The 12,827-nt window shown below is 41.2% G+C and overlaps 1 protein-coding gene across 3 annotated transcripts in view; it reads left to right on the top strand.

The window, feature by feature from the left end:
• The window catches only part of dock2 (dedicator of cytokinesis 2), a 135,889-nt gene that overhangs the window by 32,367 nt on the left and 90,695 nt on the right, over nucleotides 1-12,827 (top strand). For 2 of the 3 annotated variants that reach the window (XM_086221605.1, XM_086221607.1), the window contains exons 3-18: nucleotides 14-97; nucleotides 1,138-1,178; nucleotides 1,366-1,421; nucleotides 1,493-1,589; nucleotides 1,673-1,821; nucleotides 2,227-2,362; nucleotides 2,706-2,863; nucleotides 4,161-4,242; nucleotides 4,458-4,590; nucleotides 5,175-5,250; nucleotides 5,452-5,528; nucleotides 8,490-8,740; nucleotides 9,053-9,151; nucleotides 9,377-9,449; nucleotides 9,706-9,809; nucleotides 11,732-11,933. In XM_086221605.1, the coding sequence (XP_086077731.1) occupies nucleotides 14-97; nucleotides 1,138-1,178; nucleotides 1,366-1,421; nucleotides 1,493-1,589; nucleotides 1,673-1,821; nucleotides 2,227-2,362; nucleotides 2,706-2,863; nucleotides 4,161-4,242; nucleotides 4,458-4,590; nucleotides 5,175-5,250; nucleotides 5,452-5,528; nucleotides 8,490-8,740; nucleotides 9,053-9,151; nucleotides 9,377-9,449; nucleotides 9,706-9,809; nucleotides 11,732-11,933 (1,818 nt within the window). Of the gene's footprint in view, nucleotides 1-13; nucleotides 98-838; nucleotides 869-1,137; nucleotides 1,179-1,365; nucleotides 1,422-1,492; nucleotides 1,590-1,672; nucleotides 1,822-2,226; nucleotides 2,363-2,705; nucleotides 2,864-4,160; nucleotides 4,243-4,457; nucleotides 4,591-5,174; nucleotides 5,251-5,451; nucleotides 5,529-8,489; nucleotides 8,741-9,052; nucleotides 9,152-9,376; nucleotides 9,450-9,705; nucleotides 9,810-11,731; nucleotides 11,934-12,827 lie in introns of those variants that run through there. The other variant, XM_086221606.1, reaches the window with a different exon arrangement.

Raw genomic sequence — 12,827 nt, 5'->3', positions numbered from 1 at the left:
TTGTTTTTTTTAGTCAAGTGGAACTTTGTTGGCCAAGGACAGAGGCAGCTTTCTCTGGAGATAGGAGACACGGTCCACATCCAGGAGGTCTGTGATGGTAAGAATAAACCCCAGGCATTAAATTGGCTTCCATTTACCATTTATGTTGTTTTCCTCCATGTTGAGCCATAATAACTGATGATTCTGGAAGGACAATGTTTCTGTTATGCTTTGCTGTGTATAAGGAAATCCTAAAATTCTCAAGTACAGAAAATATATTACAGCTGCTATATTTACTCAAAATGTTATATTATGCAATGTAATTAAAGTCTTCAACTTGAAATTCTGTCTCAATATGAAAATGTTTGTTTTAAAAAAAAATTTCTTTCCTTTTTTTTCCAAAAACACCAGGCTTTAGGAGGTTTTTTACAAAAATACCATCAGTTTACTTTTGTAATCTATGTATGGTGTTCCACCAGAAAGAATCAATTAAATCAGCGTTTCCTAAAAGGGCGCGGAGGCGTCCCAGGGTGGGCGCGAGTCACCCGGCGTCCAAACATTATTTCCCCCCCTCACCTTTCGCTTTGTTTATGGTTCCACCGCGAAAAAAATTCCGACATCCAAACATTAGTTCCCCCTCACCTTTCCCTTTGTTTATGGTTCCGCCGCGAAAAAAATTCCCACGTCCAAACATTAGTTCCCCCCCCCCCCCCCCCCTCACCGCGGGGAAAAAGGGGGGGGGGAATAATGTTTGGACGTGGGAATTTTTTTCGCGGCGGAACCATAAACAAAGGGAAAGGTGAGGGGGAACTAATGTTTGGATGTCGGAATTTTTTTCGCGGCGGAACCAAAGCGCGCTTTAAACCTCTTTCATAGCAACTGTTGTCAGGTCTGTTTTTAAAATGGAGAGATATTTGACAGGGATGAAACACGTTTTATTTCATTTTTTCTAGTTCTGAAAAACGAAAGGAATGTTTGTAATTTTTAATAGGTCAATAAAGTTAAACATGGCCTATTTTGTCAAAAAATTTGGCGGGGGGGGGGATGACAGAAAAAGTTTGAGAATCACTAAAATAAAATTAAAATCATTCACGAAATAAAAATATTCAACATGATATATATCCATATAGCTTTATTTATATATTTATTTTCTCACAGGATGGTTCAGAGGCTACCTGGCAAGGAACAAAGCCCAACAGGTGACAACTGATAGTCTTGACCTGGTTCTTGCACCAAACTTCAACACATCTCATTTATAAGATGAAATGCATTTGATAGAGCTGATAACAGCAATGTCGAAACGTTCATTCAGCGGCAGATCTTCTGCTCCAGTTTTATGGCTAGGGAAGGTGACAGTTTCTGATTTTTGTTCTTACCCCCCTCCAGGGTGTGTTTCCAGCCAGTTTTGTACATCTAAAGGAGGTCATCGTAGAAAAACGAGGGTAAGTGGAGAGAAAATGTCCTCTTCTCCTTCAAATATATGTCACCGTAATGTTCATTTGTGCCACTCCAGAGATGAGGAGGTGGTGCTGTCTGCAGAGATGCCCCTGGTGAAGGAGGTGACCACCACGCTGAGAGAGTGGGGAAGCATATGGAAGCAGCTCTTTGTGGTATGAACAGATGAGAAAAATATCCGCTTCTGCATATGAAGGGGTGAATGTGTGGGAGTGTGTCTAACAGCATGCGTCCGCAGGCCAACAAAGAGGTGCGTGTGAAGCAGGTGAAGTCCCTGATGTGGGAGCTGATGGAGTGGCGTTCCCAGCTTCTGTCTGGCACGCTGCCGACTGACGAATTTAAGGAGCTCAAACAGAAAGTGACGTCCAAGATTGACTACGGCAACAAGTATGTCTGAACAGTTTTATTCATATAACCCAGTATTGTGACTGGATTTCCTCAGGGAGGGTTAATATGTTTGAGAATTTCAGAGTTGAAATTCAGCTGAAATAAAGCCGCGTAACAGAAAAAATGGCAAACATAATAAAGATGGTGTCGTTATAAATTAGAAGCCGTATCACTTCTAGAGGACCCACTCAGAGCAGCACGATTAGAAAACCCTTGTCACATGACCTTTAGAGGTCCGTGGTTAGAGGACTGAACACTCCTAAGTGCTGGAATACTCAAACCTTATGTAGAACGTGTACTTTTAACCGTTATTAAGTCAATTCTGGTATCAAATTTAGAATCTTTAAAAGTGACTTTTACCAGAAAATCACTTCATATGAGCATTTCTGCTGCTCTTTACATCAGGCTCCTGGAGCTGGACCAGGTGGTTCGAGATGATGACGGGAACATCTTGGACCCAGAGCGGGCAAGTATCATCAGCCTGTTTCGGGCCCACGAAGAGGCCACTGCCAAGATTAATGAACGCATCAAAGAGGAGGAGGTAAGGACAGGAAGAGACATGAGAGGGAAAAGAGCATACATAAAGTTTCTTGAGACGGGAAAGTGTTCCATGCTCATAATCACAGAAGCAGTAAAAGCAGTTCTGGAGTGCGTACGGGCAGAATCACAATTATGTCGTTTCTTTGGGATTGTTCAATAAAAAGGTAGTAAAATGGAAATCTATCTGCATGATAAATGTCAATTATTTCTTATTCAGTGATTTTTACTCTCCCCAACCAATCCCTAATCAGACTCCAGCAGAACGACCTTGAATTGTTTTGCGTTTTATTGTCTTAAGCCCTCGGCCCGAATTAACTTTCTGAAACTAATGTCTTCTTCTGAAGTCCAACATTCAGACAGATCACAGCGGGATCTCAGCAAGGATCCAGTCCTCGCCCACCCACAGTCTCTACGTCTCTGTTAGGAACTTTGTCTGCCGCATTGGAGAGGACTCGGAGCTCTTCATGTCCCTCTATGACCCCATCAAACAGACGATCATCAGGTATCGCCCCTCCTCTGCAGGCCTCACATGTGGATGGTGGCACAAACTCATATTTCAGATGTCTCCTGGTTGATTTCTTTCTTCTTCTTGCTTTCTCCTATTCTCTTGATTTCATTCATTTGGAAGGATAATACTCATTAATCAACATTTCGATGAATGTGCCAGCTGGCTAATTTTCAACTGCAATCCTTTGGCGAGATGTCTGGAAGCAATGAAAGCTCTGAGACTCTTTCTTCTTTTTTCCTCCTGATCTATTCTCTCTCCCTCTCTCTCTCCCTCTCTCTCTCCTCTCTTTCATTATTGAACCCCACTAAATTAGAACAATGGTTTGCCAAAAATAAACAACACAGAAAACACAAATTGCAGGTCTGTGCAGACACTGACTGGCAGCATGATTTTGTGGCCGACAGTGCCGATGCTGGGCCCTTTCACTCATTGTCATATTGTGTGTATCGATGTCTCAGCCCCTTCTTCTGGGTGCGTCAGGATGGACCCCGATCAATCATCATTTTCTAAATCTGGATCCACCACAATTTGATAGTCTCTTTCTTTCTGGATGTTTGCCTTCCTTCCTAATTCCCTTACCTCTCATCCGCTCATGTTTTGTTTGTTTGATTGCTTCACCTTGTCTACAGCTCACTTAATAGCTGGCAAATAGTAGGGATTTATGACAGGAGTATAATAGCAAGGCATCAACATCTTTTTGGCTTTTATTCACCCAGCAGTACCCATAGATGCTCATCTGAGTGTCAGATCTTTCTATTCATCTCACTGTCACTTGCTCCTACACGCTTTTATGTTAGGAAAAACTGTTATTTAGGATTGACAGTTTGCATTTTTAGTCAATAAATATAAATGACTATACAGCAGCTGTGGGTGTCATTACTGGCTCCAAATGTCTGTCAAGAGAATATTCAATTATCTGAACTTTTATCTCCCAAAAATAATGAACTCACACATCAGAAATCAGACTGGTCCCTTCAAGTGACAGCATCACATTTGAAATCTCTTTTTTCCATTACAGTAGACTCCGTCATATATAATTATTTAGTGTACATGCGTTAGTGTATATATGCACTTTTTAATATGTGAAATTTGTCTTTATAAGTGATAGTAATTCTATGTATTTAAGTTGTATCTTTCTTAAAGTTGGAAATGTGTAAATCCCCTCACTCAGTAATTCAGCTGTGCCTGTTTTGGGGGTCTCATTGATGAATATTTAATGGTGTGTGTGGGTTACAGAACATTGATAGATAGAGAATATTTGATGTGTAACTCTGTTTCATTCCTGATGCAGTGAGAACTACATGGTACGCTGGGGCAGCAAGGGTTTCCCCAAGGAGATTGACATGCTGAATAACCTGAAGGTTGTCTTCACAGTAAGTCACCACAGGGGGGCAGTGTCACACTGTTTACTTACTACAAATACTCAATGGGATGGAAATTTATAGAATTATTGTCTGTTAGTGTTTAACATTGAACTAAAATGGTTTGTTTCTGTGATTTTTTTTCCCTCCCTCCTTCTTCCTGTTACCCACTTGCCCCACTTTCCTTTTTTCTCTTTCTTCTTCTCCATCTTGTTTTTGTTTAACAGGACTTAGGAAACAAGGACCTGAGCAGGGAGAAGATTTATTTGATCTGTCAGATAGTGCGAGTAGGCAAGATGGACCTGAAAGAGACCCACAAGAAGTGCACTCAGGGTCTGAGACGGCCGTTTGGAGTGGCAGGTACTTGAGGAGGAGCAAAAATATGTGCTGTTTTATCAATCCTGGTTGTCAAGCTTCCTGCAGAGTATTTATTATAGTTATTACATTTCTAATAAAATGGGTATCTTATAGCAATAGGATTTTTACCAGCCCCCTCTCTGTAGTTGCAATAATTTTGATGAGAGAACAAGACTCTTTTGCCTCATTTCCTTTACAAATTTCACCAGCTTGGCAAAAAAAAAATATTGGTTGTAGTTTTCCTTCCTCAATCAATTTCACTCTAAAAACTGAAAGGTTATCGTCTTATTTGTCCATTTCTGCAGGTATTTGGCTCGTATTTATACCTTGGAGCCGCCCGGTCTAAGCACTGTCATCTTTTGCTTAATTATTAATGATGACCATCTACTCTTTGTATCCTCATATAACTCTTCATGACGTAGAGCGATGTTGTTTCTGCAGGAGTAGAGTTTGAGGGAAGGAGCTTTTTGAGGCAAAAGCTCTATCGGACTGTCATCGACTGATTTTAATCCACATCAGAAATTATTGCATGTAGCGTTTTCTTCAATATTGTCACCACAGAAACATTTGTTTTCTTTTCTCGACAGTGATGGACATCAGTAATATCATCAAGGGGAAGACTGAATGTGATGAGGAGAAACAGTTTTTCATCCCCTTCTTCCCGTATGTCTTCCTTTTCCCTTTAAGTCCTTGTCTTGTCCTTCCTTTTCTTTCTTTTCTTCCCTGAGAATCCTTAAATCTTCACTTGCTGATCTTCCTGTAATTAAAATTTTATTGCTGCAAATTTGTGTGCGCAGGAAAGGCTTCTGCATCTGCACAATTTGAAGAGTAAAAGTGTGTCGGTGTGTGCTTGTTTGGCTGCAGGGTTGTTGCTGAGAATGACTTCCTCCATACCTTGCTGAACAAAGTGACGGCGTCACGTGGAGACAGTGGTGGCCAAGGTACGCCCTGCGACCGCTCTAATGGTCCTGTAGGTGCTTGATTGTTTATGCTGCAATCATTTGTGACTTTCTCATCCTCATGCTCTGTGGGTGAGACACAATGACTCGACTCTGATGGATAGCAAGTGTCTTTCAGCCAATCTTTTCATTCTTTAATTCTCCCTCACCAACCTCCAGTCGTGATACCCACTGTTTCATGTTTATAGTTGACCTTGACAGCCCCCGATGGGTGACGGCCCTTCATGTTGAACTACACTATCGTATCAACCAGCTTTTATCTTTCGTCCAGAACCTCAAGGCCTCGGCCGTAACTTAGATATGAAAGACACACCTGGACGAGCAGATATGAAAGGAGCACCTGAGGTCACCAGATGCTTGTTCTTAATATCACTCACCCCTAATCTCCCTGTGCTCTTACATTGACCTGCAACCATACACCAACACACACACACACACACACACACACACACACACACACACACACACACACACACACACACACACACACACACACACACACACACACACACACACACACACACTACGCTATGCATAGTAGCTCACTTACAGTATACAGATTAGCCTTGAAAATGCACAGTTCATGACCTCGTCTGAATTTCAACATGTATTTTGCTGAAGTAGCTCCCACATTCTGCATTCATTCGCTGTCTTTGCTGTCTCACATAATCTCTAAGAGAGCAGCTCAGATTTAGTGATTCAGACTCCGTAAATGTCTGCTTAATGTCATAATAAATGCTTTTCTGGCCCTAGTCCCAATCTGAGTCCTTCAATATTGGGTTCTGACTCTGATATACACTTTCAGCATGTGTCTACACTTGAAATATCAGCGTAGCCATCTGACTTGTTTTCTCAAGCTACTTAATACATTTGATAATCTTAAATTATTCATATGATATGAATGAAAGTTTAATAACAGAGTGGATCCGACCCTACAGATTATATTTGGCTTGCCAAAGACTATGACATGCACAAGACTGAGATGCACTTTTCCATCCAGACCCGATCCTAGTCAGAGAGACTAGTCACGGAACCTGAACCTGATCTGCTTTTTTAGTTCAAACCTGAGCCTGATGAAACTTGTGCTACCTTGTCATTGAATTGCTGTATTGCCTCTCAAAAAATAACTACAAAAAGAGGGCAAGGCTCCATTCACTTAAACAAATGACCATTTATAAAATATGCAATCTTATATTACAGACATGAAATAAATGAAATGTCACCAAAGCATAAGGGAAATAATCCCCACAGCTGCTGCAGCAACAAGCACGCATATTAGAGTAAAGAGAGAGAAGGAGAGCCACTCAGTTTCACACACAGTGTACACAAAGGCTGTGGGTCATGTTGTTACATGAAAATACTGTCACTTATAAAACTTGAATGCACCGTGTAAAGAAGGCTAGTTAAAGTGATTAAACCAAACCCAAACTTATTTTCTTGGTCCTTGAACCCAACATGGTCCAGTGGGTACCAATGGGTGCTGTTGGTCTTGTTGAGCTACACTGTTGTGGAAAAAGCTCTTAAGTGCATCACTTCTAACACTTGCTGGTTGTTGACCTCCTTTCTGTTTGAACACTGGTCCCTTACATAAGCCAGAAACCCTCATTAATGTCTGACATATATGTTTTGCCCTATTTTCAGCTGTTTGAATTTTAAATAAAGCGGTATGTATATCAGAAGGTTGGAAAGTGAATTTAAATGACTATCATAAACCATAAGGTAACCTCACAACACTCGACTCAAACAACCACCTTTGGTTTTGTTGGCTGCAATTCAATTACTGAAAGCTTATAACCTTTAACCTGTGCTGGCTAAAGATGAGACGCTGGTAGCTCAATGTTTTCAGACTGCTACACTTTGCTAATAAGAATTCAAGTGTTTATTTTTTTTAATGCAAATATGTGTAATTCACCAACAAGGACAGATTTGAGCACTTGCTCCCGTGTACCCAAAAACCATCACTCACTCTAATTTCCACTACTAAATTAGATTAGATTAGAGTCAACCTTATTGTCATTGATTACTATATAGCTTCAAAGCCAATGAAATGCAGTTAGCATCTAACCAGAAGTGCAAGGACAGTATTACCTACACATAAGTGAAGGAAAGTAAGTATTACTGCAGAGGTGATGGTAAACAATATTTACATTGATGGATGGAGGACAGAGTGGCACTGTAACTACGGTCTGAGGTGGATAAACACAGCCAAGTATAGTGAAGGCAAAAACTGAATGTTTTAGCAAAGCCCAGATCAGGTCTTGTAGCTTTGGAACATCTCTAATAATAATAATAATAATGATAATGATAATAACAATAATCATAATCATAATCATAATCATAATCATAATGCTTGCATACTTTTGTTGTCCCCTCCTTTGCTTTCCATCCTTTTCACAAACATGGCCCAGTTTTTTGGACTCTGAAATTTGCTCTGTAACAACTATAGACATTTCTGCTTGACCTCGGAATCATATAACTTTATTTTCCCTACAAATAAAGACTCAATATTCCAATTCCTTCAGACATATTTCTCATTTTGACCTATTGTGAACTTAAATAAATTTCTCTTCTCTGTTTTTGTGGTCAACCTTGGTCGCCTTGGAAATATTCTTTTTCTTTGTGGCACGTGAGACTTGAGGCTAAGCTGTGATGCTGAGGTACTATTTGAAAATAAATCAGAAGCAAACTCCCAATAAATGTCAGATAAATGCCAGTCGCTATCTGTAATAATGGGCATCCTCAAATTAAATCTCACAATTAAAGTGCCTTCTGTTCAAATGTGGTTGCTTGTGCAAGTCAGACCTTTGAGCAACCACACAATTTAGGGTAATAAGTTGGTGTGTATCAGTTTATATAAAGACAGTTTTAAACATTCTATTGTGAATCATGCAGGTAAGAAATATATGCTGGTCAAATATTAAAACATAGCATTTCTCCCTGCAGGTCTCTGGGTGACCATGAAGGCTCTGGTAGGGGACATAGTTCAGATTCGGAAGGAATATCCTCACCTGGTGGACCGCAGCACCGTGGTAGCCCGCAAGCTGGGCTTCCCCGAGATCATCATGCCGGGGGATGTTCGAAATGACATCTACCTCACCTTGCAGGGCGGCGACTTCGACAAGTACAACAAGACCACGCAGAAAAACGTGGAAGTCATCATGTGGGTTTGTGACGAGGAGGGCAAGGTCATACAGGTGAGCAGCGTAAAGATATGAGGTGTTGTTATTTACAGGAGATTTTATTTGTTTGAGGTTGATTTGTGTGTGTGTGAAGTGTGTGTTTTTTGAGATTGAGCTGTATGGGCCAGTAAGAAGGCATGGCACCAATCAAGCCCATACTCACCCCTCAAAGTCAAGGGCACATAGATTTAACTTTATCCCAGACTGAAATCCATCTGATGCATATACGCACACATGTACACGCACGTACATAAAATCCTTCATCTCAATATAACACATTTCTCTCTCTCTCTCTCTCTCTCTCCCTCTCTCCCCCCACTTTCCTAGAACTCCATCTGTCTGGGAGCAGGGGATAAGGCGGTCAGTGAATACAGATCCGTAATCTACTACCAAGTCAAACAGCCCCGCTGGATAGAGACATTTAAGGTGTGTGTTTGTCTGTATGCGTGTGTTGCATTGACACAACCCTCTTTACGACACACTAACTTCTTTCAGCTCAAGTGTTATTATTTTCTATTGTTTTTTTATAGCATTTTGTTTACTCCAACTATTTACAAAAAAATAAACATCACAGTCTCCATGTGTGAATTTTTAAGATTTAACATGATGTGCATCATGTTCTATTCTGTAATAACATGAGATGTCCCCCAGGTGGCCGTTCCTCTGGAGGAAATGCACAGAATTCATTTGCGCTTCATGTTCAGGCATCGCTCCTCTCAGGAGTGTGAGTATAAGACTCCTCCACTGAGTTTCACCACACGTCTCAGACTCCTCTTGTCTGATCCCCTGAGTATAATGTGACACTGGAAGGACACAATGATTGGAAACAACATGGAAAAATGACCCAAGGCTTCATTACACACTCTTGGTTATACAAATAAGCTGTCTTATGCTTGAATTGTCTTCACTCTATTTCCCTGATGTGTGTCTCCCCTGACCCTCCTCTCTTCTGTTGACACATTCCTCTCTTTCATCTCCAGCTAAGGACAAGGGTGAAAAGAACTTTGCCATGGCTTTCGTGCGTCTGATGAAGGATGATGGGACAGTTCTACAGGATGGGGTACATGACCTTGTAGTTTTCAAGGTCAGTGAACTCATGAATAGACACCGTATAAAGGAGAGATGCATATTGGTTCATTGAGGATCTCTTTAAAGCTGGAGGTGTAACTTATTGTCACTCATACCTCATTGTCCTTCACCACAAACTTTTAGAATAAAGCAATTATGCAGCTGAATAGCCAATCAACTAGCAAAGATTCAGACATATGGAGATGAAAAGAGGCTCTGGCAGTAATAAATTGCATACGGTGCATTTTATGAGGGGCACAGCTCTTAATTATGTGATAATATGATATTATTGTCATTTTATAGCTCTATTATAATAATAATGTTAATTATCCTGGTCCTCCTGTTCAAAGGGCAATGCACCATTGAAGGGTTACTAGTTTTGCTGTCACTGTCCACTCCAGTTGCCAGTTGAAACACTATTAGTGCAGTTTTGTTACTTGTCGTTCTTTGTACGCGCACGTGTGTGCGTACGAGTGTACATGTGTAACTGTGTGGCTGCTAGAAGTAGTATGAGTAACGCAGCAGGTAAGACAACAGAAGCAGTGTGACTTGCTAAACTGTTGATAAATGTATACAACACATATGTAAAAACTATGGACATACCAGCAGAAATAGTACAATGTAGTAAAATACTTCAAATACAGTGAACTATCATAATAAATCATTTGTCTCAACACTGTACTGGACTCTTTTGAGCCATCATACTGATTGATGCTTCTAAAACACATTCAGTAAAGGCAGATGGAGAATTTGTATGAAAAAGAGTATTCTGGAAAAAGAGCGTGAGGACCTGTAACCATCATCCTAGCAGACATAAACATATACAGTAGTGAAACTGGATGGGAGATTATGGCCACCCAGACAGGTTGACTGAAGCCAAATAGATTTCCTGCCAAATGAGCCAGAGCTAAGTTTGAATCCCCTTATTGATTAAATGCCAAATGCAATGAAGATTAATTACTGGTGATTCACTGAAAGACCAAATGGATGCCCCCCCCATCCTCATACCCCATGCCCTCAGTCTCGATTATCTCCTGTTAGCCCTGCGTCCCTCTCAATTTCTCGTCAGTCATGGCTTCAATCTTTTATTGCCTGCTTTTCAATCCTTTCACTCATTATTATTTCCTGGCTTGACACTAATGGAGTTGATAAAAAGAGGAGCGTACAGGAAAATATGCTCAAATAAATATATCTTTTCTTACTATACTGTGTTGACTTTATCTTCTCAGTACTTGGCTGAAAAGACAAATGTTCTACGAAGTGTTGTGTTTGTTTGTGTTGTCATTTTACTTCTAACCTGTCCTGGTCTCACTGTTTTAGAAGTTCAGATTTTACAAGCCGGGGTTTAAAGATAAGGAACTACGTTTCAATCGAAGGGACTACAGCTGTGGAGGCTCAATCATTTTTATTTTAGGACTGGTAAAGTAAAGGATAGCTTGTTTATAAAATACACAATGTCTTCTTCCTCCTGAATTTGCTTCAGTACCATCCATCCATTCTCTACCGCTTATCCTGTTAAGGGTCATGGGGGGGCTGGAGCCTAGGGCGGGGTTCACCCTGGACAGGTCACCAGTCCATCACAGGACCAACACATAGAGACAACCGTTCACACTCACAGTCACACCTACCATCAATTTAGAGTATCAATCAGCCTCGTCCCCTCTTGATGTCTTTGGACTGTGGGAGGAAGCTGGAGTACCAGAGAGAACCCACACAGGAACAGGGAGAACATGGAGACTCACACAGAAAGATCCTGTGCTTGAGCCAGGACTCGAACCAGAACCTTCTTGCTGTGAGGCGACAGTGCTGACCACTTCAGAACCATGCCAACCCTTGCTCCAATACATTTTGGTGAAATGAGTAAATATTATTGTTGATCAAACACCTGTGCTGACATAAATGTTGTTGCAATGTGTGTGTGTGTGTGTGTCATCTCAGGGTGACAGCAAGCGCATGGAGGATGTGAACTCCTACTTGTCATTGCCCTCCACCCGCCATCAACATGGTGACCTCCACAAAGGGGCAGCACTGAGCCGCAGCTCCAGCAACGTGACCGGAGGCGGAGGAGGCCTGTCAGTCAGCTCGAGAGACAGTTTCACTATCTCCACACTGGTATGCTCCACCAAGCTCACCCAGAATGGTAGGTGTGTGTGCTTGTGTGTAATTGTTTGTATGTGTGTGTGCAGGTGTTGTGATATTTGAATAGAGCCTCTGTGACACTGTGTTGACGTTAAGCTACTCGAGGGACTTTAAGTTGTCAGGTCAGAACACTGAAGTAGTGAAAAACACACACACACATATACAACAATTATGAAGACGAGGGTGTTTGAAAGTTAAACAGAGATGACAAAAAACAATAACACTACCAGTACACAGTGTGTAAAAATGTCAGGTCATGGGCTAATTTCAAACATTCTAAAATCCCAAAATGCTGATGAAAGAACCCATTTTGTTGACCTCATTAAAATTTATTTATAGGTTTGGGGTTAAAAGTTGAATTTGGATGGTAAAAGCTGAAGGTTGGAGTTAGGTACAGTAAGTGTGAGTCACCAGTATGCTAATTGGAAATCGTTGCCAGAGGCACGTGTGTGTGTGTGTGTGCGTGTGTTATGGTCATGGAAAACTAAGCAAAGGATGGGGGGAACACTGCGACTACACCAGTTTTATTAGGGGGAGCGTTGTCATTTTGTCCTACACACTGGCAGGCAGCCATGCATAGTCAAGTACATATACAGAGATTCAGCCACACACACATGCACACGTCAGGCAGTAAAGTGCATTAGACACAGGTGCCTGTACAACAGCTGTTACTGGGGAAGCCAGTCCATCACTGTAATGAACATTATCCTTCAGTATTAATCACCTGTGCCACAGACACACACATACACACACACATTGGGGCCACCCACCAGATGTGCAACTTGGCTTGGTGTGTCAGAAATTACTGGAAAGAAATGGCAGTGAAATTCATGTGGGCAGCCCATCAGAGACATGGAAATCTGTCTTGTGTCAAACTGTTGCAGAATTAATGACA

Source organism: Aulostomus chinensis, chromosome 13, assembly GCF_037954235.1.
Source record: "Aulostomus chinensis isolate RoL2024-O1b breed Wild chromosome 13, RoL_Achi_v1.0, whole genome shotgun sequence".
Lineage (NCBI taxonomy): Eukaryota > Metazoa > Chordata > Actinopteri > Syngnathiformes > Aulostomidae > Aulostomus > Aulostomus chinensis.
The sequence above is the reverse complement of the archived record's forward strand: the minus strand, read 5'-3'. Positions and strand labels throughout refer to the sequence as shown.